At 44.9% G+C, this 27,424-nt stretch overlaps 13 protein-coding genes across 13 annotated transcripts; all 13 read right to left on the reverse strand.

Moving 5' to 3' along the window:
- Positions 1-71: 71 nt before the first annotated feature.
- On the reverse strand, positions 72-1,055 carry LSM04_004684 (uncharacterized protein; the record flags this gene model as incomplete). Its single annotated transcript, XM_067333608.1, has 1 exon — positions 72-1,055. The coding sequence occupies one exon, from the start codon at positions 1,053-1,055 to the stop codon at positions 72-74; it is 984 nt and encodes a 327-aa protein (XP_067189466.1).
- Positions 1,056-1,567: 512 nt separating this feature from the next.
- LSM04_003898 (uncharacterized protein) lies at positions 1,568-3,418 on the reverse strand (the record flags this gene model as incomplete). The annotated part of the gene is made up of 2 exons (XM_067333609.1): positions 1,568-1,973; positions 2,181-3,418. 2 exons carry the CDS (start codon positions 3,416-3,418, stop codon positions 1,568-1,570), a joined length of 1,644 nt encoding a protein of 547 aa, XP_067189449.1.
- Positions 3,419-3,739: 321 nt separating this feature from the next.
- LSM04_004964 (Phospholipase C) lies at positions 3,740-4,882 on the reverse strand (the record flags this gene model as incomplete). Its single annotated transcript, XM_067333610.1, has 1 exon — positions 3,740-4,882. One exon carries the CDS (start codon positions 4,880-4,882, stop codon positions 3,740-3,742), a length of 1,143 nt encoding a protein of 380 aa, XP_067189473.1.
- A 493-nt stretch (positions 4,883-5,375) lies between these two features.
- On the reverse strand, positions 5,376-7,982 carry LSM04_008221 (ATPase; the record flags this gene model as incomplete). Its single annotated transcript, XM_067333611.1, has 1 exon — positions 5,376-7,982. One exon carries the CDS (start codon positions 7,980-7,982, stop codon positions 5,376-5,378), a length of 2,607 nt encoding a protein of 868 aa, XP_067189528.1.
- Positions 7,983-8,424: 442 nt separating this feature from the next.
- On the reverse strand, positions 8,425-9,993 carry LSM04_000005 (uncharacterized protein; the record flags this gene model as incomplete). The annotated part of the gene is made up of 1 exon (XM_067333612.1): positions 8,425-9,993. One exon carries the CDS (start codon positions 9,991-9,993, stop codon positions 8,425-8,427), a length of 1,569 nt encoding a protein of 522 aa, XP_067189370.1.
- Positions 9,994-10,272: 279 nt separating this feature from the next.
- On the reverse strand, positions 10,273-11,985 carry LSM04_005676 (uncharacterized protein; the record flags this gene model as incomplete). Its single annotated transcript, XM_067333613.1, has 1 exon — positions 10,273-11,985. The coding sequence occupies one exon, from the start codon at positions 11,983-11,985 to the stop codon at positions 10,273-10,275; it is 1,713 nt and encodes a 570-aa protein (XP_067189489.1).
- A 408-nt stretch (positions 11,986-12,393) lies between these two features.
- Positions 12,394-14,055, reverse strand: LSM04_003781 (uncharacterized protein; the record flags this gene model as incomplete). The annotated part of the gene is made up of 1 exon (XM_067333614.1): positions 12,394-14,055. The coding sequence occupies one exon, from the start codon at positions 14,053-14,055 to the stop codon at positions 12,394-12,396; it is 1,662 nt and encodes a 553-aa protein (XP_067189443.1).
- Positions 14,056-14,400: 345 nt separating this feature from the next.
- On the reverse strand, positions 14,401-14,856 carry LSM04_002304 (Ribosomal protein S13/S15; the record flags this gene model as incomplete). Its single annotated transcript, XM_067333615.1, has 1 exon — positions 14,401-14,856. The coding sequence occupies one exon, from the start codon at positions 14,854-14,856 to the stop codon at positions 14,401-14,403; it is 456 nt and encodes a 151-aa protein (XP_067189410.1).
- A 335-nt stretch (positions 14,857-15,191) lies between these two features.
- Positions 15,192-18,257, reverse strand: LSM04_009654 (uncharacterized protein; the record flags this gene model as incomplete). Its single annotated transcript, XM_067333617.1, has 1 exon — positions 15,192-18,257. One exon carries the CDS (start codon positions 18,255-18,257, stop codon positions 15,192-15,194), a length of 3,066 nt encoding a protein of 1,021 aa, XP_067189552.1.
- Positions 18,258-18,566: 309 nt separating this feature from the next.
- Positions 18,567-19,781, reverse strand: LSM04_006483 (uncharacterized protein; the record flags this gene model as incomplete). The annotated part of the gene is made up of 1 exon (XM_067333618.1): positions 18,567-19,781. One exon carries the CDS (start codon positions 19,779-19,781, stop codon positions 18,567-18,569), a length of 1,215 nt encoding a protein of 404 aa, XP_067189504.1.
- Positions 19,782-20,040: 259 nt separating this feature from the next.
- LSM04_003107 (uncharacterized protein) lies at positions 20,041-21,396 on the reverse strand (the record flags this gene model as incomplete). The annotated part of the gene is made up of 1 exon (XM_067333619.1): positions 20,041-21,396. One exon carries the CDS (start codon positions 21,394-21,396, stop codon positions 20,041-20,043), a length of 1,356 nt encoding a protein of 451 aa, XP_067189430.1.
- A 481-nt stretch (positions 21,397-21,877) lies between these two features.
- On the reverse strand, positions 21,878-26,137 carry LSM04_004841 (uncharacterized protein; the record flags this gene model as incomplete). The annotated part of the gene is made up of 1 exon (XM_067333620.1): positions 21,878-26,137. The coding sequence occupies one exon, from the start codon at positions 26,135-26,137 to the stop codon at positions 21,878-21,880; it is 4,260 nt and encodes a 1,419-aa protein (XP_067189471.1).
- A 920-nt stretch (positions 26,138-27,057) lies between these two features.
- Positions 27,058-27,393, reverse strand: LSM04_005781 (LSM domain; the record flags this gene model as incomplete). The annotated part of the gene is made up of 1 exon (XM_067333621.1): positions 27,058-27,393. The coding sequence occupies one exon, from the start codon at positions 27,391-27,393 to the stop codon at positions 27,058-27,060; it is 336 nt and encodes a 111-aa protein (XP_067189490.1).
- Positions 27,394-27,424: the final 31 nt, after the last annotated feature.

Genomic DNA, 27,424 nt, shown 5'->3' on the forward strand with positions numbered 1-27,424 from the left:
GGATATAAATAAGAAAAACAAAAGACGTATTAAGACCCCACATAGAATCTTAACAGGAATAAGAAGGTATTTTAGCCCATGAAGATACCGGCAAGTCCCATCAAAAGCAAGAACGGGGCGAGCGTCGAGACATGAATGGTGCTGCCATTTGCACCTGTATTCGGTTTGTCCCTGAAGTTTTTTCCACCGCCGTTGAGGTGAGGCCTTCGTCCTTCTTCGCCGCCTGAACCTCCGTTTAGAAGTTTTGCCTCGGCATTCTCCCGCTCGCGTGCTCGTCGCTCTTCCTCTTGCCGAGCCCGCCGCGCTGTCTCTTCCTCGAGGGCCCGCCGTGCGGCCACCGCCTCCGCCTCCGCCCGCCGCTCCTTCTCAAGCCGCTCCCTCTCCCGTACTTCCTTGTCCACAAGCGTCTGGGCCGTCTGCGCCACCTCGTGGGCGGTGTCCCGCGCCGCGCCCGCCCGCCCCGCCGCCAGCGCCGCCCGCCCCGCCGCCGCCTCCGCCTTCGACGCGTATTCCTCCGCCTTCGACGCCTCCGTCTCCGCGATGCGCGTCTGTTCCTCCGCCCGCTGAAGGGCAGCAACAGCACCAGAATTGCTCGGCTTCCCAAGTTTGATGTGCTTAAGCGCCTCATATGCAGCGTCACGCGCAGCTTCCTCAGCGGAGTCAGCGGCAATCTCCGCCTTCAAACAGTCTGCTGCTGCAGCAGCAGCATCACGCTTAGCTTCAATAGCTTTTAATATTGCCTTGCTTAACGAGACAGCCTCGTCACCGAGTTTACGCAAAATACGATCAGCTTCCTCAGCATACTTTACAGCGTCCTGTGAATCCTTAGTTGCCTTTGCACAACGAGCTGCAGCCTCCTTGGCCCTCTCATGTGCGTTATTCATCGCATTTAAGGCTCGCTCTCGCGTCGACGCTGTCGTAGTTTCATTACTTCCGTTATTCGTGGTTCCTTCAACTGTTGTTGGAGCTTTACCGTTTGCTTTACCTGGTGCTGAAGATGAACTTGGAAGATCCTCTTTTTTTTCATCATCTGCTCTTACAGTCGTCATGGTCATATGGATACAGAACAGGAAGATTGTCAATACACATAGCGCAGGGCGGAGCTTCAGCCTCATCGCTGTTGTCACTTAACCTCACTGAACTGAAGACAAAGAAATAAATAGAAAGAAAGAATAGAGAGAAAAGTTCACACATACACATACATAGACACAGAGACACTCAGATTAAGCAGCATGGAAGGAAAGAAAAAAAAAACATGTCTTCGGAGAACGGTGGAAAAGCACATATCAATAGAAACACCGGTAACTAGCATAAGAGATAAGAACTATTTCTTTTCCTTCTTTATTGTTGCTATTATTCATGTTTCCCCCAGATCAACGGATCTGATACAGATTGAAGAGATACCATAAAATATGAACCCCAGAGAGGGAGCCATACAAATAAAAACTGAGAGGGGAATAATACTATAACTGGTTTTCCTCCTTTCAGTTGTACGACGGGTGTTAGCCAAAGGCAACGTTGCACATACTTTAAAGCAACTCTATTTTCCGTATTGCTCTCGATAAATTTATTCGTCTCCAAATGGCGTTTCTTCAGCCTTCCATGTTCGATGTTTTATTTCACCATTGACATAGTAAAGACGGCCACTCTTGGGATCCTTGTACTCTTTCGAAAAAACCCAAAACCCGAAGAGGTCCTTTCTTCTTTTTTGTTGAACCCTGCTCCTCTGATATTGTTTTTTTTTTCTTTTTTTCATTTCAAGAACCTCTAGCGGCAGCTTCCAGAGAGCTTCCTCTGTGACCATGTGCCTATAGTATACTTTTCCACTGTCTTTGTGCCGAAGTTCTTTCCAGTTACCATACAAGACACCCCCGGTCTTGGGTTCCTGATGTTCCTTTGTTGTTGACAATATAACAGGTGCAGAGGCAACATGATTACCCTCTGTTATTGATTCTGACTTTTCATATTTTTTTCTCGCGTTAATTCCTCAGTCTGTCGTTCTCGATCCAAAGCCTCTGTCAATGAAAGACCACCACTAAAAGACATTGGTTGTTGATTCTCCATTGTCTTGTGTTTCTAAACGATGTCCCTCATTCAAATCTTTATTTCTCTTCGTTTCTCCGTCAAGTGAATTCAACAACGGTAGAACTGCTCTTTCTTTATTATAGCAGACATCAGACGTCGTGACGTCTCCAGGTACCATATTCCGAGGGATAGGTTCATGACCCATTTTCTGCTCTAATTCTTGTGGCCCATCATGCAACTGCGAGGTTTTCGGTGAGCCAATATCAGAGGGTATCATAAGTTGTGTCTTCGAATTATCTCTCTCGCTCCATGTCCTACGCAACATGTCAGTTTTCTCATGCACGTCACGTGACTCTGATTCCACGATAGCAGGACGGACATGGTGCATGAAGTCACTATTTGCAGTATTTGTACTAGAACCCCTATGCTGCCAAGGTCGTTCGCGAAAATTTGTTTCTTTGTGAGAACAGAGTGTGCGAATACGTTCTTCTTGTGTTCTCAAAGATCTGGTAGCCTTTTTTTCCTCCTCTTCCAGGAGCATCATTAGATTATGCATGCCGGCAGCTGTTAACTCCACTTCGCGCCGAGGTGGCCGCACATCCTCTCGTGGGTAGAATTCTGGCCGCGGCGGAGAGTACGAATTCAAATGCCGATAAGAGTTGGTAGCTGGTGAGCGTGTAGGTGGACCGTAGAAAATCGCTTCTCGCATTTCCTCCTCGCGTTGTCGGATACGCCGCAGCGTCTGGTCCATATCATTATCCCTTGGAGCAACTTGTGTAAGCGATGTAGCACGCGCAGCAGGTTCTCTAGATAGCGAAACAGAGTTCAACGGACTTGACACCGCACGCGGTGTAGTACTTACACTCCTTGCTCTTATCGATCCCGTTCCTGTTGCTCCTGTTAATGCTACTGTTGGTGTGGTGGTAGTTTGGGAGTTAGAAGTCTGTAATATGCACTCAACGTTCAGGAGCTGCAGTGATGCAATGATTCCGTCTACTATCATGGCGTCATGAGTTTCAAGGACAAGGATACCCGCGGCATAAGTAAAGAAACCAAACTCGTACAATATCTGGTTCTCCTTTTTAGACATGTGACGACGTATTTCTCGTACATCACACCAATTCAATTTACAAAAAAAAATACGGTCTGTGGGTCGGTAAACTGAAAGGGAATCTCTCGTGAGACGAACTATGGCATATTCAAACGGCCTCGCAGTGTATTTGTGCAAATCTTTCAGTGGGTACTTAAGAGCAACAATGCTGCTGCTGGTATTGATGCTTCCAATACCACTACTCCCATCGCCTTTTTCCTCATTGTGCACATCTCCACCGAACTCAAATGCTGAGCACGCCGAAAATGCAACGTCACTACTGATGACTTCGTGCTCTCTCATTTGTCCAGATCTCTCTTTTCTATTTGTTTTCTATTATCCCTTCCTCCCTTCTGCTTACTCAGTTCCACGTATTCCCAAATAAAATAAAAAGAAAAACAACAATAAATCCCATCAGTATCCTGCCATCTCACATACCTGTACCCGTGAAGCGACACTTGCAGAGAAATAAAAATAAAAATAAAAAAATAAACAACGCCCAAGCAAGTGGTAAGAGTTGCAAAAGAACTCCCATAAAGAAAAAATAATACAATAAAACTCATGCGTAAAACTAAACTACTTTATATATGTATATATATATATATATAAGCAGAGAAATATCCCTTAGTTCCCCTCCTTTTCAAGAGAATATATTGGGGCATTTATTGCAAGACGTGAAGAACGTAACATATTAAGATATATACACATACCAACGGCGTCCAGTTCTCTGGTTTCTCCCATAACTCTACAACGACCCATGTCTACGTGATCCAACATCAATATATTCCCATGTGTATTCATCCCTGAGGGAACCGTTACAACTTCACCATCCAAATTTGAGTGGGCATTTAGCGCACAAAACCACTCAATTAATGGCGAGTTCACATGAGACGCTGCCTTTCGGAGGCCTGAGGCAGATTCATCGTGTTCTTTACTAAAAACACCCCCAACTACTGTACTAACACGCGGTGTATAAACAGCCTGTGTGACGTAAAGCCTGGGAGGCACACTATAATCACAAGTTTGTCTTAGGTCGTTCACCAAAAGAATATTTAGAGCCCTTAGTAGACCTTTCAAAGACTTTTTGTTAACCCATATTGACACCAAAGAGTCCGCACGAATACGAGCAAAGGGATAATTTATTTTAGATTTCCCCATCAGAAGAAAAATTCGACGTTCATCTGATGATTTCCATAGAACCGAGAGTGGTGTCGTTAATGGTACATCAACTGGTATAAAGTAACTAGACAAAACACTTATTTCCTCAATAAAACGTTCTTGAATAGTAGAGCTCTCCATGTCGAAGAAATGTTGGAAATCTAGTACGATAAATTCTTGCGCAGAAGTTTGATCCTTGAGAAACGTCCCTATTTGCTCAATCACTACACCTAGTGGGACAGAAAGTCTGCCATGCGTTATGCATAGTTTACCGCCTTCCTTTGGGTTTGGTGTGACCCGAAGATCCAAGTAGCGCACTCCACCACATAACTGCTCAAGAATGCATATATTCTGGCACTTTGCCCATTTCACACTAGTCCTACGAAGAAAGAAGCGTAATAGAGAGGCATATTTTGCGTGCTTACCGAGCAGTCCAGGGGCGTCACTTCCAAATTGTGATTTTTTATGAATACCATATGATGCAGCATTGTGGGATCCAAGAACAAAAACTTGAGTAATTGCAAGGTGGCCAATGTACGAACGCATGTCGTACATCCAACTTTGGGGATACCACTGTACAGAAACAAAACTCTCATTATATGGTAGCATAATTGCTGCACCAAAGCCTAGGTATTTCCTTTTTCAGAATCTGTAACACACTATAAGAAGAATGAAAAACTATAACTAAAAGAAATACATGAGATGCAGGAGTGTGAAGAAGAAGAAAGGCAAATGGAAGTAAAGTGTTATGAATCAGTTCAGTAAAAAAATGGGCAGATGAAACAAAATAAATACTGACAAGAACGCACTCAATCAAAGAAAAATATCAAAAACAGCACGCATATCAGTAATAATAATAATAATAATAATAATAATAATAATAATAATAATAATAATAATAATAATAATAATAATAAAATCGGCAGTAACACTACGCAGAAATAAAGAGAAAAAATGGGAGAAGAAGAAAAAAATCTGCCCCAAGCAAAAACCCAAAATATATTCAAAGAAAAACAGAACTTTTTCCGTTTGGGCTACTGTAAAGAAAAAAACATTCTAGTTCTTCTTGTATTTCATACATTCTACTGTTTTTATTTGGTATTTATGCTGGTGGAGCTGCGCGCTTCACGCTGAACATTAGTTTTTTCTGCTGGTTGTTGACCGAGACTCTTACAGTGCTGTTGGGCGGGAGTTTTTCTGAGAGAATCATGCGGCTTACCTCAGTAATAATATTTTTCTGTACCCAACGTCGCAGTGGACGGGCACCCATGTCAGCATCAAAAGCATTTTCCAAGACGAAACTCTTTGCCTCATCGCTTAGCACAACAGTTAAGTTTTGGGACTTTAGCCGTTCATTCACCTCATTCATGATTAGGTCAACGATACCATGCAACTCCTCAAAACCAAGCTTGCGGAAAAGGATAATATCGTCAAGACGGTTAATGAATTCTGGGCGGAAGTAGCTCCGCACCACATTCATAACTTTATCTCGGGTAAGTTCATACGCTGTTGGAGAAGAACCCATATGAATGAGATGTTCCGATCCGAGGTTAGAAGTCATAATGATAATGGTGTTACTGAAATCCACTGTACGACCCTGTGAGTCGGTCAAACGTCCATCATCCAACACCTGCAAGAGTACATTATACACTGTTGGGTGCGCCTTCTCCACCTCGTCAAATAGCACCACTGTGTGAGGCCGTCGACGAACTGGTTCAGTCAACTGTCCACCTTCGTCGTGACCAACGTAACCCGGTGGGGCTCCAATGAGCCGCGCCACAGCGTGTTGCTCCATATATTCGCTCATGTCAATACGTACCATGTGCTTCTCATCATCAAAAAGTTCTGCCGCAACAGCTTTGGCCAATTCTGTTTTACCAACACCGGTCGGTCCAAGAAAAAGGAAGGATCCGGTTGGGGAATGTGGACGTGCTAGACCTGCACGTGAACGTAGGATAGCTTCAGAGACACGATCCACTGCCTCATCCTGTCCCATCACACGTTTGTGTAAGTGAGCAGCAAGATTTAGTAGACGTTCGCGGTCTGTCTGACTTAGTTTCGCAACAGGAATGCCTGTCCAGCGTGCAACCACCGCAGCAACGTCCACTTCTGTCACTTTTTCTTGAACCATAGATGCTTTCTGTTGTTCAATTTTTTCCTTCAGGGAGCGAATATTATCTTGAATAAGAGGAATAACGTTGTATTTTAGATCTGCTGCAAGCTCCATATCCCCTGTACGTTCAGCACGTTCAAGTTTCGTCTTTTTTTCATCAAGACGCGTTTGCATTTCCTTTAACTCATCAAGTCGTTGACGTTCCTCATTGTAACGTTCCACCAACGGTCGGAGACGTTCCTCCACACGTTGAATATCACCCTTGACAAGTTTAAGTCGTTCTCGCGAGGCCGCTTCCTTGTCATCCCGCTCAAGTGCTTTCGCTTCAATCTCCAATTGCCGTTTTTTACGCTCCAATTGATCAATTTCCTCTGGACGAGAAGACAACTGCACACGCACGTTAGCACATGCTTCATCAATGAGATCAATAGCTTTGTCTGGCATAAAACGGCTCGTGATATAACGATCAGCCAATTGTACTGCAACCACAACGGCTGTATCAGTAATTTGAACACCATGATGTGTCTCATAGCGTTCCTTTAAGCCTCGGAGAATACTGATACATTCCTCCACACTGGGTTCCTTCACGTGCACAGGCATGAACCGCCGCTCAAACGCTGCGTCCTTCTCCACATACTTTCGGTATTCCTCAAGGGTTGTTGCACCGATTGTACGAAGTTCACCACGAGCCAACATTGGTTTTAAGAGATTTGCCGCATCCATTGCACCATCTGTTTTTCCGGCCCCAAGTACAAGATGAATCTCGTCAATAAATAGGATAATGATTTCTTCGCTTTCCCGTACTTCATTCAGAACACTCTTAAGACGCTCCTCAAACTCTCCACGGTACTTTGCACCGGCAACAAGTGCACCGAGGTCCAAAGAAAAAATACGCGCAGACGCAAGAGTATCTGGTACATCACCGCGGACAATTTGTTGAGCAATTCCCTCCACAATGGCAGTCTTGCCGACTCCAGGCTCACCAATCAAAATTGGATTATTTTTTGTTCGTCTTGAGAGGACACGAATTGTGCGAAGTATCTCATCAGCGCGTCCAATTACGGGATCGAGCTTGCCATCCTCTGCCTCCTTGCATAAGTTTGTTGCATACTTGGATAAAGCGTCGTAGTTCTGGTCCTGAAACTCCGATGTAATTTTTTTCCCCTTGCGGAGCTCCATAAGTGCCTTCTCCACAGACTTCTTTGGGGCTCCAGCTGCCTTAAGGATATCGCCCACCTCACGGGACTCGTAAAGTGCGAGAAGGAGGTGATCGACAGCGAGAAGTGTGTCGCCGAGCGCTACACGCGCCTGCTCTGCGCTGTTAAGAACGCGCGTCATGTCGGTGTTCGGTCGCGGTTGCGTGGGTGCTGGGGTTTGCGCAGGCATGGCATCCACACGAGCGGCGAAGGCGTCAGTGACCGTGCCGGCGCCCACGCGGTTGAGTACACGGGTGGGGAGACCGTCGGGGTCGGCGAAGAGAGCGGCGGCAAGATGAACGGGGGCGAGACATCCACTCGCGTGGCGGCGGGCATCCGCGACGGCCGCCTGCAGGGCCGCTGAGGCCGCCGCCGTCCATTCCGGTTGTCCTTCTGTCATTGTATAGATATATGTAAATATATGTACAGAAAGTGTGATGGATTAAGTGATTGAACTTTTGTTTTTGTGTTTCGTTTTTCGTATTGATGTTGCTGAGATCTAGCGTGTGTGGAGGTATGAATGAAGAGGAAAGAGAGGAAGAAGAAGAGATAAAAAAAACAATACTTATATATGTATACAGGAAAAAATAAAAGAAAAAAACAGTCATTATAGGTATATGCTCAACGAAAACATAACAGCAATATCGAAACATGAGTACGGAGTTTGCCATAGCATTTCTCTTCTTTTTTTCTTCTCTAGGTTAACGTACAAGAAACGTAAAATCGCAAAAACAAAAATAGAATTCAAATAACAAAAAAATATATAGAAACAAAAATAAAAAAAAATGCACGAACAAGTCCGAGAAACCCAACACATCTATCTACCTGTACCTTCCACTTATCTATGATGAAACATGTTGGTTACCAACGCTATTTTCACTCTGAGGATTTGTCACCTCATCTCCGTTATCCTCAACATATGCAGCTTCGTCACCTTCTATTGCTATGACGCCAGGATCTACGAATTCATCGGCATCAGCTGGGTACTCAGCGTCATTATACATTTCTTGCTCATATCCTTCATATTGCTGTTCTTCGTATTGATCATTAGCATAATCCTCCTGTGTGTACCCATACGCATCGGCTTCTGCGGAGGTCGTTGCTCCCCCTTCTCCTTGATCATAAGCTTCATATTCTTCTTCACCTTGCCCAGCAGAATACTGTTCCTTCATATCACCGTACCCATTAGGTGTATTCATCTGATCATATTCCCCATACTGCAGCTGGTCATTCTGCTTAATAGCATAATCCTCCTGCGTGTATCCATACGCATTGGCTGCTGCCTCTGCTCCTGCTTCTGCTTCTTCTCCTCCTACTCCTTGGTCATAACCTTCATAGTATTGCTGTTCCTTTCCTTGTGTAAAATAATTCTGCGCATATTCGTTTCCGTCACCCATAAAACGTTGATCAAATCTATTTCCTGTATTGGCAAGAGATGGGTCAAAGCCTTGAGCTCGCATTTCCTCCTCAATAATAATTTTTCGCTCCTTCTTTTTTGCAGTGTGACGTCCCTTCCACCAGACATAGCGAGACAATATAAGCAAAATAAATACAATACCAATCAGAGAAAACATCCAAAGCGCAGTCATAGCAGAACAATGAGGTACCATTTTGATGGGTCTAGCGTAGAGCTGGTTTTCATTTTTAGCGTACAGCTGCGCCAAACGTCCATGTGAGTAAAGTTGAACACGAGTGGCATGCACAGTCGAGTTACGCACTGCCCCTGTAAACTGGAGCACAATTTCAAGTGCATTATTTACATCTTTAATGTTAATCATTATCTCCCCATTCGTAAGTGTGCTTGATACCACGTGTCTTTCGCACGGAGTTGGTACATAGCTACAGAATATATCTGTCACACTACCCTCAAGTCCTTCCACCACAATAGACGCCATACAGTTATTAGACGATGAACAAAGCGGCAAAACCTCCCTAGTACTGTTGGTACCACGACACGGCACTATATACGTCCCATCCAACTGTGTTGGTACCACAAGTTTTGAGCCTAACGCCTCTGAGACTGCCTTTGTGACTGTATCAAGTAACTCATTAGTGTTACCATCCAGCCATGCGAGAGAAGTACGGCTCGCCGCATACGACTCTGCAAAAGAAGAGGTCTCCGCTCGCACATGTAAGGCGATGCGATCCTGCTTTACTTCCCTGAGGAAGCTACTACAGAGACCCATATTCATAGCACTAGAAGTACCATCACTACTAGAAAAAAGTGGGCAAACAACAGAGCCAACGACTTTATCAAGTTTGGCTAACTCCTCCTCCGTTTCTGGCCATCCAAAAGTCACAAGAGTTAGGTTGATGATATGAACATCAGCTTGACAAGCGGCACGTTGTGGATGCCAGCAAAGTTGCAGTAGAATCACTACAAAAAGAAGTGCTTTAAAAAGAAGCCGCATCCCCCCTGAATAAAATAAATAAATAAATAAATAAAGAGCAAAACAAAAAAAAAAGAATTCAGTATGGGTTTAGAAAGGAAAAAAAAAACATTAATTAACGAAAACAACACAAATAGGCAGTCAAAATATACTGCAACTCAAATGGGAAAATGTGGTTCCATACGGCAATACGTTGGATATAAAACACATAGGCAGAAATGATAAACTAAAATATGAAAAAAAAGAAAGCATGTCTTAACCCTATACATAAAGGCCCATATATAGCCATAAAAGAAGAATTTAGTGACGGTTCCGCTCATACGGCAAGGGGGGAAGTGCTTCAACAGCACGACGATTCAGTTCACCCGTCACGTAATTGGCGTACGCTTCCTGATTTACCGTCAGGCCGACCGCCACCTGAGGAGATCTCAGACCCTCTCCTCCTACATCCCAAACAAGTTCCTGCTGTTTCTCTCGTTGTTGTTGATGATGTTGCTGCTGCTGTTGTTCTTGAAGATCCTTCTGTTTTCTTTTCTCCTGGTGTCTTGTGGATAGTGGAGAAGGCGTTCTCGCAGAGGACTTCTTCATGCGACCTGATGGCATACACAACACCCTTTGTGGTTCGCCAGAGGCGGGCGACTCAATCGCACGCACACGTCGCGGGTCCACGGCCTCCTCAAGCACAAGAAGACTAGGTGATGGAACTGGTGACCGGAGGCCAGCCGCAGTAAAGGCACTACAACTCCCGCTATTTCCGTCCCTACGTTGTTGTGTGTCAACTACTGCCCGTAAAATGCGGCGGAATTCCCTTCGTTCAGCCTCGTAAATTGCTAACCGCTCCTCTAAATTAGTAATGCGCTCGAGGAATCGTTTCTCCAAGTTTTGCACGTATGCCTCATCAGCCTTCTGCGAAACTGTAAGGTTATCTGCCTTTTCCTTCAGTGTCGCAACTAACTCGCCACGCTGTACATAATTGCGATCGATTCCCTTCAGTCGTCTCTCTGGCTCCCCTGAGACTGCAACGTTGTTATTGTTGTCATTGCTATTAGTAATACTGATAGTGTTATTGCTGTTCATATTGTTATTGTTGTTGCGACAAACCTCACGGTGCATTTCTTCTCGCAACGTCACCATGGTGTTTCCTAGCGCCATGGACTGTTGGTCCTTCGCTTCAGCCAATCTATCCGCGAGGTCTCGCAGAAGCAATCGCCTGAATTCAACGAATAGTGGGGCACTATGCATCGCCTCATGTAGTTCCCGCTGTGTCTTTGTCATCTCACCACTCCGCCGCAGGCTTGCAGCGCTGCTACGGATTCTTCTGTTCTTTTCCTTGTTCTCTTCATTGATGGTGTTATTATTCCCCTTGTTGCCGACAACATCATCTTCCACCTGCTCATCCTCATCCCCGTCTTCAGACGACGCGGGTCGCAACCACGTGGTGATGCGTTCCAACTCTTCCATATGCCGCCTCTGTGACTCCTCAAGTCTCGAACACATTAACTCAAGCCGTTTGCGTGTCTCAAGGTTCTGCTGCCGAGCCTTTCGCTCTTCATCCTCCTCTTTGCGGAGACGATACGCGCGGTCTTTGTTAATCTTCTCAACAAGACCCTGCAGCGTTCGCACGGATCCACTCATCTGCCTTTCATGAAGGCCTTCTGAAGATGCATTACGAGCTCCGCTAAGACTAATAGAAGCAGTAGTAATTGAGCTCGCATCATCGCGTAGAAACTCAGGAAGCAAGGACTCTAGGGTGAATTCCTCCGGGAATGTAATGTCAGCCTCCGATATTTTTTCCTGAAGAGTTGACAGCGCTTGCTGTCGCAGAAAAGCACGCATTTGGCTAATGGACGTAGCACCTGCTCTCACATCTCCCTGCAGGACGGCCAAGTTGCCTTGGATAGCGTTGAGTTTATCTTGAAGTTGATTACTTAAGTTCCGCAAGTACGCCTCTAGCGGAAACGTCTGCACAAGAATCGAGGGAAGGGTCGGGAGGTCCCCACCTTGAAAGCTCATGACTTACCAGTCCAACACTTGCTGCACAAATCTTCACGTGCAAGGGGAAAAAAGAATGAAAATAGAAAATAAGAGAACAAAAAAGGAAACATGCGACATGACTTGGATGATATCAAATAGTAAAAGTGGTAACAGAAAGGACACGGTGGTGTAAAAGTTAATAATAATAATGATAATAATAAAACAAAGTGGCGAACAGGAGCACACATATACACACAAACCAAAAGAAACAAAAGAACACACACCTGTGAGAATCCAGAAAGGAAAAGAGTGGGATGAGTGCAAGTCCACAAAGTCCAACCACCCATGCATGCGCACCAGCTGCAGCAAGACTCGCATAGATGAAGTCCAAAAATGCAATCACTTGTCTGTAAAATGAAAATGAAAAAAAAAACAAGAAAGCAAATGTCAATCTGGATGGAAAATCTTCGTTTCCTTTTCTCTCCTGTACTCCAGCATCTCCTCGCGTACCACCTGAATGTAATCCTCGCTACGTGGTAGCAAAATGCGGCGTATAGAACGAAGTGTATCAATACTAGTAGGGCTCGCGGCGTATGAAAGTCGGGCAAAGTCTTCCTGTTGAAGAGGGGTCACCACAGCAGTACCTTCCCCTTCGACTCCGCGTATTTTTCGCCAAAGGGCAGAAAACATACTATACGAGCCTGATTTTGTTGATGTTGCCATATCGTGTAGACGCTTCATCTCGTGATGCATTTCGCGTCGTTGGAGGGATGCCAAGTAACTCTGTTCGTTTGTGGTGTCCATTGGGTGGCAAACAACACTATGGGAACTATTTCCAGATAAAGTCTCTTGTTCTTGTTTTTGTTGCCGCTGCTTCTGATGTTGCTTCTCTTTTTGTCCTTGTTCTTGTTGTTTATATGGTTGGCGTTCATTCCCTGATTTATTCGCACTAAGAACCCCCCCTATCGCTATGGTAAGATCATTTTCCTTACCCCCATTACCATTAACATCACTCTCGATCATATTATTATTATTATTATTATTATTATTATTATTATTATTATTATTATTATTACCAATATTATTACTATTGCTGCTACCATCGCTGCCGTTTCTTTCCACCAACTTCTGTTCGGCGGTTTGTATTGCTTTTGCGTCTAGCAGACGTCGCTTTTCGCAGCGTATGGCCTCCACAATGGGGCGGAAGTCCGGCTTGTGCGACTGCAGTTCCTCGCGCGCCCGGCGGAGATCGCGGTGGAAGTCCGCCTCGAGTCCGCCCAGCGTCGCCTCAGTTGCCTCTACAAAATCGTCGTAGTGTCCAGCAAGCAGCTTTAGCTCGTAATATTGCTGCAGACACTCCATCAGAACCCACGCTGTGAGCGCTTTAAGCAAAAAAGTTCCATAGTAGTAGAAATTGTCAGTTCGTTCCCATGCAGTGTACGTACTAATCACTTGCTTCAGCTTAGTCACGTTCCGTTCAAACTCACCACGAGTAGTGCCAAATAACATCGCATCCTTCTCAAAATCAAGATCCACAAGAAGAAAGTGCTCACGGTGGCTCATTGTCGTTCCCTCGAAACTCTTCATGTACTCAAGGCGCTTCTTCATCAGTTGATCTTTGCGCAATGTTGGGTCAATAGGCATTCCGTTTTCGTCGTACTTAGGCACAATACTACTCTCACCTCCGAACGGCTGCAGTTTGCGTGGACGCAAAAACCCTAGCCGCTTGTCTTCCTTCGCACCAAAACCCGCACCGAGTCCAACACCTGTCGTGCCGTACGGCGTTACCTGAGAAGTGAAATCACGCGTGGACCGCTGGTACACGTCGAACACGGTCTTCTCCCGTTCGACCGGCGGGAGATTGCAGACCGGGACACCACCGCTAATGCGTTCCGGTCGAGTGAAGTGTGTCTCCATGTACACCTTCGCATCGGGGTTGTCACGTCGCATAAAACCACGCTCCACCGCCTCTACTTCAAGTTCTCTCTTCCGCGTCTCATCAAGCGGTAAATTGGGATCCTGCAGCTGTTTTTCCTGTTTTTGTTGTTCTTTTTGTTGCTTCCCACCACGCTGCAAAACACTCGCTGCAAAAAGACCAGCTCGTCGCATAACCTTGTATGTATGTTTGTGATATGCTTTTACTAATGGACCTGGATACTTTCTGCCTACTGGTGCCCCAATTAATCTGCATACTCATGCATACATAGTAGTAAAGAGAAGTATTTTTAAAATATAAAAAAAGAAGAAAAGAAAATCAATAAACACACAAAACAAAGTCAAGTAATAAAAAAACAGTTATTATTTTCTTGTACTCCTCAATTTTAAGCACTGTGAAGGGAGTGACTCACAATGTGTGTTGATTTTTTTTCGTTTTAATGAATCACGGCAGGAATGAAACCCGGGGAGATTCAAAATAAGCGAAAAACAAGAAAAAAGGAAACAACGTGTTGTCCTTTACGCAACCATAGCAGACGCTGTGCTGGACTCATACTTCCACGTGGGTGGCAGCTGCTTCACACGCTTGTAGTAGCGAGCCAGGCGGTGAATGCGGGACTCAACAAGAATGAGACGGAACTTTGTGTCCCTGTCCTTTGTGTGGCGTTCCAGGTGCTTCCGCATCTCCGTGGCGCGCTTGATGAGACAGTAGAGGTCCTCTGGGATCTCCGGGGCCATTCCCTTGTGCTTGAGAATACGCAGGATCTTGCGACCTGTGACGTTCTTCACCTGAGCGATACCCATAGAGTCTCGCAGCTGCATGCCGATCTTGCTGGGCGAGAGACCCTTCTTGGCGAGCTTGCAGACCGTCTCGACCACATCGCGGCTGGCAATCTTCAGCCACGACGGTGGGGTGCGGCGGAACGGGAGAGATGAGGCGGCTTTGCCGTGGCCATTACCGTGCATGCGGACCATTTTGGAGTAGTGTTGCGACTCTACGGACTACACTGTGTGTGCGTAGACGTTTGTGGTAGTTGTATGTTAGGTTCGAGTGGTGGAAAGAAGACAAACGCAATAATATTTAACAGGAAAAAAAAAAGAGAGAGAGAGAGAGAATGGAAAAGATACGAAAAAGATAATAAAAAAATAGAAAAACACCAGGACATGAAGATAATGAAATGGCGAATGAGATAATACAAAAAAGATAGGTAAGACCTCAATTCAAAACTCTTTATTTTTCTTGTTGCGTTTTTTTTTTCCTTTTTTTTAAGGAATAGAGGGATACACACGCATTTAATGATAGGAAGGCATCATGACCCACCCACAAAACGCAGAGCGGCATCCACTTGATTTCCATAACCACCTTCTGACATCCTTTGAAGCAGCAACTGCGCACCATCCGTGACGCTCAATGAAACCAACTTATCAATACCAGCATTGTGAACGCCCCAACAAGCGAGTGACTGGAATCGTCTTGTAAGAGATAGTGATAATAAGATGTCTGAATCCAATAATCTCGTTTTTGAAAACCGTTGCCATTTTTGAACCATTAGCACAAGTCCGACTGCAATACACTGTATAATGCTACATCCCATCATCTGTTTCCTTGGAAAAGACTTCACGTGCAGGCTTGGCAAGCAATACACGTTGCAGCTCTGTACACCTACCGCTAATATATCATCCCCATCTGCGTGAGCTGCGAAAGCGTAGCAGAGGATTCGATGCCACGCTGCAAGGAAATACAACGCAGTGAAGTGATCCGCAAAGGGTGCAAGAGAACTCCAAATACCAAACATTGTTCCCCACACCATTTTATACGGTTGCGCTGTTGTGAGACCTGATATGATACCCAGCTGCTGCGGTCTGCGGATGCAAAAAAGTGCAGACAAAAGGCAGCAACCGAGGTAGTTCATTCCCTTTGCAACAGCAGGATCCACACTGCTAAAGACAAGCGACAACGCCTCCGTGATGTCACTATCAAGAAGTGTTGGAGATACAAGGGCTACCGCACTCATTGCAGCAGCAATAGTTGATATCGTTGTGCAGCCATGACGCTCATGTACTGATGAACGCAAAACCTCCATGAGCGCAGGACCAATCTGCTTGCACATTCCTCCTGCATAGCCACACGACACTGCAGCTGCCAAACTCGTTGACACTAGACGTGTCGTAGCCTCATCATGCGGTGCGTCCACTATCCCAAAATGTAACACAGCAAGAAGAGATTGTTGTAGTAACGACGCCGCACAGTGTCTACAACACTCTTTCTGCACACAAGCTTTTGAGAAGCGTAAGACGTAGTTTGTAAGACAGCGCATTAGCACTGCATAATGAGGGGTGTTAGACTGACCACAGTACGATTTGACGAGATGAATTAATTCTGTAGCCAACGCGCAACTACCGGATACATGTTCGCAGAGGCAACACAAAAGCTCAGTGAGGAGTGACGCAGCGTCTGGCACCGCCGCACAATGCCGACAAGCGTTATCCATAGCGGCAATTACCAGTGATGAGTGCAATTGTATGTGAAGTAGTGCAACCTCCTGTGGTGTAGAGCTTGATATGACGCACATTAGTGTGCATGCGGCATGGGCACCGCCATACACTGCGAGCGGCCCCCCACGCGATGTAAGGACGAGTGCACGTTGCAGCCACACTGACGTATCGCAAAACTCACTGACAGTGTTTGATCCAGAGCACTTGGAGAGCAATCGGTGAACGGCGTAGAGCATAACAGCACGCAATGCATCTCTCTCCGGCGCATCAGGTTCCGCAATAGAACTACTGCTAGTATTACTAGTACTAGTAGTAGTACTCCCGTCATTGAAGGCGGTGTCGAGGATGGAGAGGAATCCGCGGCAGATAGACGTCTGGGGTGTCCTCACCAGACAGAGAGCGAGAAGATCAACGAGCTCTGCAGCAGTCACAAGATCATTGCACTGATGCAGCAACTCGGCTAGTGGCTCCAAAAGTTTACCCGCTGCATCTGACAGACTATCTGTTAGCGACACCTCCTTCTCTTCACATACGCGGCAAAGACAGCGCAATGATGTTATCCAGGCACGCCAGTGCGGTGAATGTGTGCCTTGTTGTAGTTCATCAACACAATTACATAGCGAGTTGAGCAGCAGTGGTAGTTGCTCCTCTGGACTTGCATCCACTAATAGTTCAAGTACAGCGCCGGCGTTAGATGCGGTGTCACCGCCGGTGCATCCCAACGGTACAACGTAGTCATCTTGGAGTAACATCAGCAATGCCATCTCACTACCCCGCTCAACAGCAGTAGTTGTGGTAGTGGTCGCGCGTGTCATGTAACAGAAAAGTGTTGAGAGTAATTTGCTGATGTTAACTTGTGAGGAGACCTCTGCAAAGGTCTGCAATACGGCAGCCAAGCACTCAAGAGCACTATCAATACAGACGATTAGAGGCCTAATTACATCATATGATGCAGCAATGTACACAGACTCACAGTACTGTAGTAAATTAATGGCGGAACGAAAGACAAGGGAAGCAAAATCCGCATCGTGAATCAAGTTCTGAACAATATCTAGCAGTAACCCACATTCTTCGACGATAAAATCAGAGATATCGCTTCTTTCAAAAGTCTTCAATCGCTCTTCCAGACTGCACCCAACGAAGAGACGAAAAGAACTTGAAAAGATAAAAGAATCAGTTGGTCGTTCCGATTCCGTAGCTTCAGCTAGACGTGGTCGCCGCTTCATCAGATGTAGGATTACACGAAGGCAAAATACCTGCAGTTCACCTCCCCCAGGGAGAACTGCAGCCTCCAAGAGACGACGGATAACATCATTCGCCAATTGCCACCATAACACCCTGTTAGAACTACTCATCTCTGATAATCGAAGAACAACCTCGTGATACAGTAACATTTGTTCCTTTCTTTGCTGATGTCGCTCTCTTTCACATCCTATTATCTCATTCACACACTCCTCCAGGAATAACTGCCAGTGTGTTCCTGGGTACTCAAAGGTGATAATTCGACAGAAAGAAGATAATAGTGAAGCATGTACTCGTCCCTCAATTGCTGGCACAGAACCAGTGATAGTAAGATCACAACGCAGATATGCTAACAGCATACCAAGTACATTGAACTTATCTCTAAATCTATTTCCCTCGCGCCAGCCATGCTGTGTCACCAGCGACTCAAGTGCCAGTGCTGCTGCCAACCGCAGCCCACATGCAAAATTCTCGTATGACACCGCCAACTGTGTTAACACATCACCAATGTTCAGCGCCGAGGTGTGAAACTCAATAAATCGCAGGTCCGCTCCTTTGCGTTCATTCTCAGTCACCTCGGGACTCAGTCTACTGACATTTATTAAGTACGCCACTTCCTCTGTCGAACAATAGTTCATCCCACGTGGAAAATAAGAACACTTTCCCCAGAGTCATTTATAAAATAAATAAATGTACCATTAAAAAACAAAAATCAGAAATAGGAAAAAGTAAAAATAATAAATGTAATTTCAATTTTTGATTTAGTACAAAAAAAAATTCAAAAAGATAGATGCAGAAATAACAAAAAAGTATTGTACATGTTATTCGTTTGGTGATTTGTATATTTTGACTCTCAAACACTTGCACACTTCTGGGTGTCTTCCAATGATTCCATATGTTACAAAAAGAAAATACGTATCCAAGCAGTGTTAATGGATAGTGAGGTGTCAATTGTAGACCTTAAATTTCAATACTCGCAGGGATCCCTCCAGCCCAATGGTAAAATCGCTATCCAAGGTCACAGTCTCCACTGACAATGGTACAACACGCAGCAATGCAACCATACCCCACATTTCTAATGTTGGCACATATATAAACAGCTTCTTTGGCCACGCGGTGCACGCCATACTCTCCTCTACTTCCACTTTGAGTGGTAGCCCAACTGATGAACTCTGCCTAGACCACAAGACGGTATTTGTCTCCCAATCGGCCACACGAACATGTGTGAATGAACTCAATGCGAAAAGAAACGATGCACATCGCCAAGTACCATGATTTTGTTGCTTCTGCTGCTCCTGTTCTTCTTCAACTTGTTTCTGCAAACCAATCCGACTATTGTTAGCACCATATACAACTTGTCTTGTTGTGAAGCGTGTAGGACTATTGAGATACATTGATACAAGAGAATGGCTGTATACACGTCCCTTGACTGCAGACCGTAGTACACCCTCTAGAGTCTTGTGAAACAAGAGACGAATATCGTGATTCGCCTCTTGTATCGAGAATGTCCCGTGTACCCTGAATCCACCTCCTGACCATCTGCGGTATAAATTCTTCTTTTTATGCATCAGTACATTAACAGTATCAGTTCCATGTGCCGTCCGCTTCTCCGCATAGCGAGGGTTCATATCAGCCACAATAATAGCAATAAATTTTCCCAAACCACATTGCTTAACTTTTTTTACCATTCCATGCTTGCTCCAACCTCCTTTACCGCTATACAACACCCAGAGGTTATCCAGAAACTGCTGAAACTCCTTTGGTGAACTGCCCCAATCAAATTCGGCCAGATCCAGCACCAAGAAACTCTTCTCAATGTCGTGAAGAATCGCTTCTCGATGCACGTACGCATTCCTCCATATGACGAACAATTGAATATCTAACTGCTTGCCAATACTTTGACTACCATTAAGGATTTGGTGCGCTCTCAAAAGAAACATATCTTCCTTCAACAAGGATTGATGCTGGTAATCTTTATGCAGAGTCTTTTCTTCTTCACCCCTTTCCCCAGGTCCCGGCTCTCCATTAGTCGTACCTTTCTCGTTTGAAATCCTGCTATAGGATAGTAGTAAAACTGCAAAATACATCAGTAAAAGCAGTAAAAGCAACACAGGATAAATGGAGATAGCGTTGTATCTTCGTCGGGGCAGTCGACTCCTCATCAGCGAATTCGTGTACCAGCTGAAGATAATAATAGTAATTTAAAAAAAAAACGAAAAGAAATAAAAAGGAAAACAAATATATATATATATATATATATATATATATATATATATATGTATATATCCATTACAAAATACGGCACTAGGGGTGATCACAGCTACACCGCTTCTACGAACACTTTTCTTGGCAGTACCTATAATATTTCTCAGAAAAAAAAAGAATAATAATATATATATACCTTTCCACAAACTTCCAGAACTACTGTCTGCCAGGGAAGTTTGCCAGGATTTTTTCTCCATCCTTTACAAGTGGAGCAATCTTCCGTATCGTTTTCTTCATGTCAAGTGGAGCATCTTCAGTCACATCGGGCATCGTTCGGTTAAGGCTGGCACTACCATCGTAATCCATATCCTTTAGTCGCGCCTTATAGAAACGTGCCTTCGCATCTACACGATCCCACGTTCCCTCCACATCACCCGCGTCAAAACCGTCATTGGCGTCTTGCCGAACGTCTTGCTGACCACCTAGTACTTTTTGCTTTAACCACATATCGTTAATTGGTTGTCCGGTATCCTGTAGCGCTTTCATCTCCTTCAGAACAGAATGTACGTTATGAAACTGTTTTTTGTATCTATCATAGTCTTTTTCAATAGTATCCATAGTGGTTTTTGAATTGCTCTTGTGCAGCGATGGTAGCCCTCCGCCATTCTCGTAATCACCACCAAGTGGTCCCATCCCGGCTGTTTCTCGAGACGATATAGCAGTAATGTCCACCCGTGACAATATACAGCTTTCTTCCTTTAACTCCAATTCAGATGTAAGATTTGCTTCATGTATAATTGATGTTTCATTATTTACTCTCTCTTCAAAATGTCGAAGAGACTGCTCTATACGGTCTTGTAGCATCCTTGTATCTAATAATTGTGGTGTAAACTTCCATAGTTGCACGCTAAGCCTCTCATCCGGCTCCACCACCCGCCGAATACCTGATGGACCAACAAAAGTGTGCGTCCTCGTTGGTTGCTCGCCGAAACGCCACCCCCAACGCAGTTCACCTGAGCAGCACATTACTGATCGTTGTGGTAGCAACACTTGACCGGTGCGCCCAGTTGCCTCATCGTCAAATGTTAGCACAGTATCGGAGAGTAATGATAGATACAGGAAGCAGCTTCCGACTGTTGGGTGCTCCGTGTGCATCTCGTAACCTGGGATATTGTGCTCTACTACCCGTGCCGTGTCTGGCATAACACCCAGAAGCACGGGCGCCAGATAACGCAACAACGACATGAGCGTCTCTGACCAGACGAGACCAGGGAGTCGTCGTACTTCTTTCCGCTGCCAGCTCTTTACCTCAGTGAACTGCTGCTCTCCGTGCATTTCCAGATACGTGTGTTTTACAATTTTATTTTGCGGGGATGACAACTCTGAGAATGCCTTCTGTCCTTCTCTCTCCAGTACAAGACTAAGCTCATCCCAAATTCGCCCCTCATCGCGACTGCTAACGGCGTTACGGTACACGTTTACACAACCCACTCCGGCGGGAAAAGAGACCAACGAGGAGTCCAGTATAAGCCGAGAAGAGCTGCAAAAATAACGTTGCGTCAGTCTCCACATATCACATAGAACACAACTGAAGAAAAAAAAAAAGAATGTCAAGCAAAAAAATATGTACTCAACATCGTAAGCAACCGAAAAGAAAAAAAAAAATAGCACTCTTCATTCGTGTTAGTCAATACATTACCCATCCAAACCCCAAGAACAATAAGAATGGCATCGCAATTTAAAGTACAGCGAGGAAGCAAGAGTTCAATCAGTTTTTCTTTTAAAAAAATGGTTTACATATGTGTGAGTTATCCTTTTATTCAATATACGCCAAAAAAAAACTATGCTCGGAATATGGCATAATTCGAATTTAGAAAAAAAAGGACTACTTACAGTATAAAGAGGAAAACACATATATATCCAGCAAAGAAAGTAAATTGAAAAAAATATACATTCATGAGGTCTTTCAACGAGGTAACAAGAAAATAGGATTTAACCACATTTTTTTCTTTCCTTTTCATTCATTATCCTACTCACTTGCCAGCGCATAGTGTTAACGTCCAATCCAACCACAGTCAGTTTTTAGTGCGCGTAAATTCTGTAACAGCTTCACCGGCTGCCGAAGCAATCGATCTGCCTCATCTAAATCCCGCATTAGCCGTGAAAGGTTAGCCAACCTCCCTTCAGGGACCCAAATATCTGTACCAGACGCGTCTGATGAGTTGGACACGCTCACTTCACACACCTCGATACAATATGACTCCTCTGGCACGCCAGATGTAGCAGAATGATCAGAGCGGTACAGCCCCACACTACTTACTTGTTGTTCCTCATTTTCTTTTTCTCTTTCCTTGTCCACTACCTCCATTGGCTGTGCTACTTTTGGTTCCACTGAAGGCGCCACTTCATTATTTACAACGATCGTGCTCTCGCCTGGACTATCTTTGGTAGTCTGCATGTGATTTTCACTTTCTACAAAGCTTAGCATTAACTCCTTTGGGGATTTATCCGGCAACAACTGCCCCTGATCCCTCATCAAACCCGCATCGTCATCCGGAAGCGGCTGGCGGCACTCCGTACCTGTTCTGCCACGTGCTGCAACTCTTGAAATCCTTCTGGCACTATCGTCTACCTGTTGCACAGCCGAAACATTCAGCCACCGTTCCGTAGGGTCAGTATCATCAGTAAGCAAAGGCACTGTAGAAACCATCCAGCCATTCCCACCAACAGATACAACGGCTTTATCCTTTTCCATTTCTTTAGAAGGGGTATCCCCAGTTAAGACAGACTCAGAAGAACTTGTTCTTCTTGAAAGAACGGAGACATCCGGTGGTGATTCATGCGGTGATTTTGAAGAAGAAGCATGAATACAAGGAAGACACATATCAGACACATCTATGTCTTGGCCAACAGAACCCAACAAAGCATCATCATCACTTTTTTCTCTTACCACAGATGCGTGAAGAGGTTCAAGCCCATTATTATTATTATTATTATTATTATTATTATTATTATTATTATTATCCTCCCTTGTAGAAAATAAACTTCTAGCTGATCTACTCACAGTAACAGTACGACGAGGAAGACTCCAATCATCCACATCAGCATCATTATCATAATACTTCACTATCGCAGGATTTGCATTACCTTTTGCAGGAGAAACACGACGAGGAAGACTCCAATCATCCACATCAGCATCATTATTAAAAACACCAATACAATCATCACCAAAAACAACTTCACGATTTACAGGATCCAAAGATTCATTTCGGAATCCTACCACAGTCATCTCACAAAAAGGTGCTGAAGAAATAGAACCACGAGAGGATGCACCCTCATCATCTGGCTTTCCACTCTGTTTCACAGAATTCAAAAGCATCCCATGATCAGTAATTTTCATTCCCTGATAAGGACGCAAAAAAGATACAGAACTACTTTCCTGACGACCCTGTACGGGATACGAGTTCACACTGCGGTTGTCGGCCATCATTGTCTCACGTGGTGGTAGCGAAGCAAAAGACTCTCGGGCCAGCGAGCGTTCATCATCTTGCTGCAGACGTGCTTGCACGGGATACGAGTTCACACTGCGGTTGTCGGCCATCATTGTCTCACGTGGTGGTAGCGAAGCAAAAGACCCTCGGGCCAGCGAGCGTTCATCATCTTGCTGCAGACGTGCTTGCACAGGATACGAGTTCACACTGCGGTTGTCGGCCATCATTGTCTCACGTGGTGGTAGCGAAGCAAAAGACCCTCGGGCCAGCGAGCGTTCATCATCTTGCTGCAGACGTGCTTGCACGGGATACGAGTTCACACTGCGGTTGTCGGCCATCATTGTCTCACGTGGTGGTAGCGAAGCAAAAGACCCTCGGGCCAGCGAGCGTTCATCATCTTGCTGCAGACGTGCTTGCACGGGATACGAGTTCACACTGCGGTTGTCGGCCATCATTGTCTCACGTGGTGGTGGCGAAGCAAAAGACTCTCGGGCCAGCGAGCGTTCATCATCTTGCTGCAGACGTGCTTGCACGGGATACGAGTTCACACTGCGGTTGTCGGCCATCATTGTCTCACGTGGTGGTAGCGAAGCAAAAGACCCTCGGGCCAGCGAGCGTTCATCATCTTGCTGCAGACGTGCTTGCACGGGATACGAGTTCACACTGCGGTTGTCGGCCATCATTGTCTCACGTGGTGGTAGCGAAGCAAAAGACTCTCGGGCCAGCGAGCGTTCATCATCTTGCTGCAGACGTGCTTGCACGGGATACGAGTTCACACTGCGGTTGTCGGCCATCATTGTCTCACGTGGTGGTAGCGAAGCAAAAGACCCTCGGGCCAGCGAGCGTTCATCATCTTGCTGCAGACGTGCTTGCACGGGATACGAGTTCACACTGCGGTTGTCGGCCATCATTGTCTCACGTGGTGGTAGCGAAGCAAAAGACCCTCGGGCCAGCGAGCGTTCATCATCTTGCTGCAGACGTGCTTGCACGGGATACGAGTTCACACTGCGGTTGTCGGCCATCATTGTCTCACGTGGTGGTAGCGAAGCAAAAGACTCTCGGGCCAGCGAGCGTTCATCATCTTGCTGCAGACGTGCTTGCACGGGATACGAGTTCACACTGCGGTTGTCGGCCATCATTGTCTCATTTGGTGGTAGCGAAGATAGGGACCAATATCTTACAGGGATTTCATCATCTGGCCTCGAACTCCGTCCCACAGAATTCGAAATTATCCTGGGGGCCCCAATATTCATTTCGTGATATGCCGGCAAAAGGGTCACATAGCTCTGTTTCATTGATCGGTCTTCATTAGGTTTCGAAGTGAAATCCGGATGATTTGAGGTAATGCTGCGGTTCTCAATTGTTTCTGCTTCACGTGGGAGTAATGATGTCACAGAGCAATGTGTTATTGAACGCTCATCATTTGGTATTATGTTGAATCCCACCGGATTTGAATTTTTTGTACCGCTTTTCATTGTCAAGGTTTGTTGTTCTAATATTTTTTTAGATGAAGGTTTGGACATCTCGTCTCTATGAATACTTCCTGTGTCGTTAAGTGGGTTTTCGTAAGATGTTTTTGTTGGTATACTAGTTTTGTCAAGGGCAGTCTTGTTAGACCCCGAGGCATTCTGATTAGAATAATCCAGTACTATTTCCTGGGATATTTTATCTATTTTATCTGAAGGGGTTTGATGTGGTATATCAACTTGTGTTTGGAAACTCGCAGAATGCATGTTTAACGTATTTAACTTCCCAGATACCTCAGGCAACCCTGATTCCGTTCTACTGTTGATAGGAGTATGAGGTTGTTCATGGGATGTGCGAGCAGTATGATATTCCTGACTTCGGTACGGAGACCTATCCAAAGACTGTCTTGATGTATTTGTTTTTATTGGGCTTTTGTATAGTTCTGTTGTAGAAGCCACAGTAGTAAGAGAGAAGTCACTTTTTTTGAACCCCTGTGGAACTGTTTGTGGTGAAATTGGGATGGTTTGAGTTTTCACATTAGGGTTGCACATTCCGCCGTGGCTTTCCTGTATATATGCATCCTTTTCATAGCAGTTGTGTTCGAACGCTGGAGGACACAATGCGTGTGGGAGCCGTGTGCTCTGATAAATTTTTCGGGTTGCAGGGTAGTGATAGCTGTTGAGGCATCGATCTACATATTCTCCACTAAAATATTTTGAGTGCTGAACGCTGCAGTACGCCAAAAATCCCCCATAAGTGTTTGCAACACTGACTGATGCAACGCAAGGAAAACGCAGAGTATTAGATACGTCCAGCGCCAAAGCATCATGTAGTTCCTTTTCTTTCTGTGGCAGTACGGCTTCCCATAAATCACCTTCAAACTGTATACAATGAACTGTGATTTCTACGTCATTGGAAACCCTATCTTCAATCTCTCTCTCTGTAATTGGCGGAAGATGTCCATTTCCAGACAATTTCATTGTATCAAATGGGGACCTCTTCTTATATACAACTGCAGGAAGAGATTTCGTTTCTGATTTCTGAATATTTCTATTCGTAGGGGCCTGCAGTGAGGGTAGTGTAGTTGATGACAGAGGATTGCTATAGAAATGTGTACTGCTTTTATCGTATACACCTCTCTTAGGTGAACCATAGGAAGCTATCCTGCTAGTAATGACTCTTCTTTGTGGAGTATCGACCCTATCGTGTCGCTGCCGTTGTAATGGTGGCGGGATCTGAGTTGGTGCTGATTGTTTCCATACTTCCGCTGGCAGTTCACCAACTGGTGGTTTAACGCATCCACGGCACGTTATACTAGAGATGCTGTTACCACATTCTGCACACACAAATGGCATGAAGGAATTTAGGGCTAGGGGTGGCAACGTGAAAAAAACTCTAACAGGAAGAGTTAAGGAAAAGACAGAGACATAAAGAAGAAGAGAGAAATTTTTAAAAAGAAAGGTAAACAATAAACCAACAACATAAATTTTACGAACCACATAGCTAATTCCAACTTTATGTTCAAATGGTAGTAAGACATTATTCGTAAATCGAAAATAAAGTCAATAAGAGTTTTCTGCTAACTATTTTTTTTGTTGTTTTCTTAGTCATTATTTATATAGATATATAAATCCTTGCCAATAGTGCATACCACATACCGATACAGGCATACACATATTCAAAGAAGTATAAACAAAGACGAAGTCAAATACCAGAACCCCATCGTCTTCCCTACTTTTTAATTTTCCCCATTTCATCCTAAAAACTCATTATATACCCTGATTAATTGAAAACATGGTACCTAGGTTTCACCCTGAAAAATAAATTGGAAATTCTGGAAATAAAAATCCGAAAAAAAAATATATATGCACTGCACGCTACTTGTGTAAGCATCCCTACCTCACATCAATAACTGTGATACTGCCGCGTTTCTTCTCAATATCCCCGTGGTTACAGGTTTGTTCGGGCCAGGCCAAGATACTAGTGCTACTCAGGAGAAGCACCAATGCCAAGATGTGAAAGAGACGGCGCATATTAAACTTTTAACCCTTAGATGCTACACATGTGTAGAGCAGAGAAAGAAAAAAAGAAAAGAGGAAAATATGAAGAGGAAATTCAATTCAACAGGATACCAGAAAAAAAAAAGAAACCAAGGTGAGATGCATTTCACTTATGTTGTTCTCGCGTTTATATTAAAGAAGGTGCAGCAGAACTGTATCTCTTTGTTTCTTTCTTCTTCTTCCGTGAGTAACATAACCTTCATTTCTAGATGTCGCTATGCTGCATTTTGTGGAAGTTTAACGATGAAAACCACGGACCCACCGCGAAGGAACATATTGCGAATGGACCGCTCCTTCTGCTCATTGTTAATCATCGTGAGTTCCACTACATCACGGAGAACAAGATTGAAATGCTTGTCGAACGCGACCACAGTAGCGACGAGGGACTTGTTGAAGCGGGACTGAATAAAGACACGCGTGCCGTTCCGCATGGCGCTGTCGAGAACACTGAACGGACCTTCTGCCACACTTGTTTGCAGAAACTCACGCGTGGTAACAGTCTTTGCGCCAGACTCTGTTCGCTGCACTTTGACAGGATGTTCCTCAGACATTGACCTGAACGTGACACACTACCAAATTCCT

This window comes from Trypanosoma melophagium (genome assembly GCF_022059095.1).
Source record: "Trypanosoma melophagium isolate St. Kilda chromosome Unknown ctg30segment0, whole genome shotgun sequence".
Taxonomy (NCBI): domain Eukaryota; phylum Euglenozoa; class Kinetoplastea; order Trypanosomatida; family Trypanosomatidae; genus Trypanosoma; species Trypanosoma melophagium.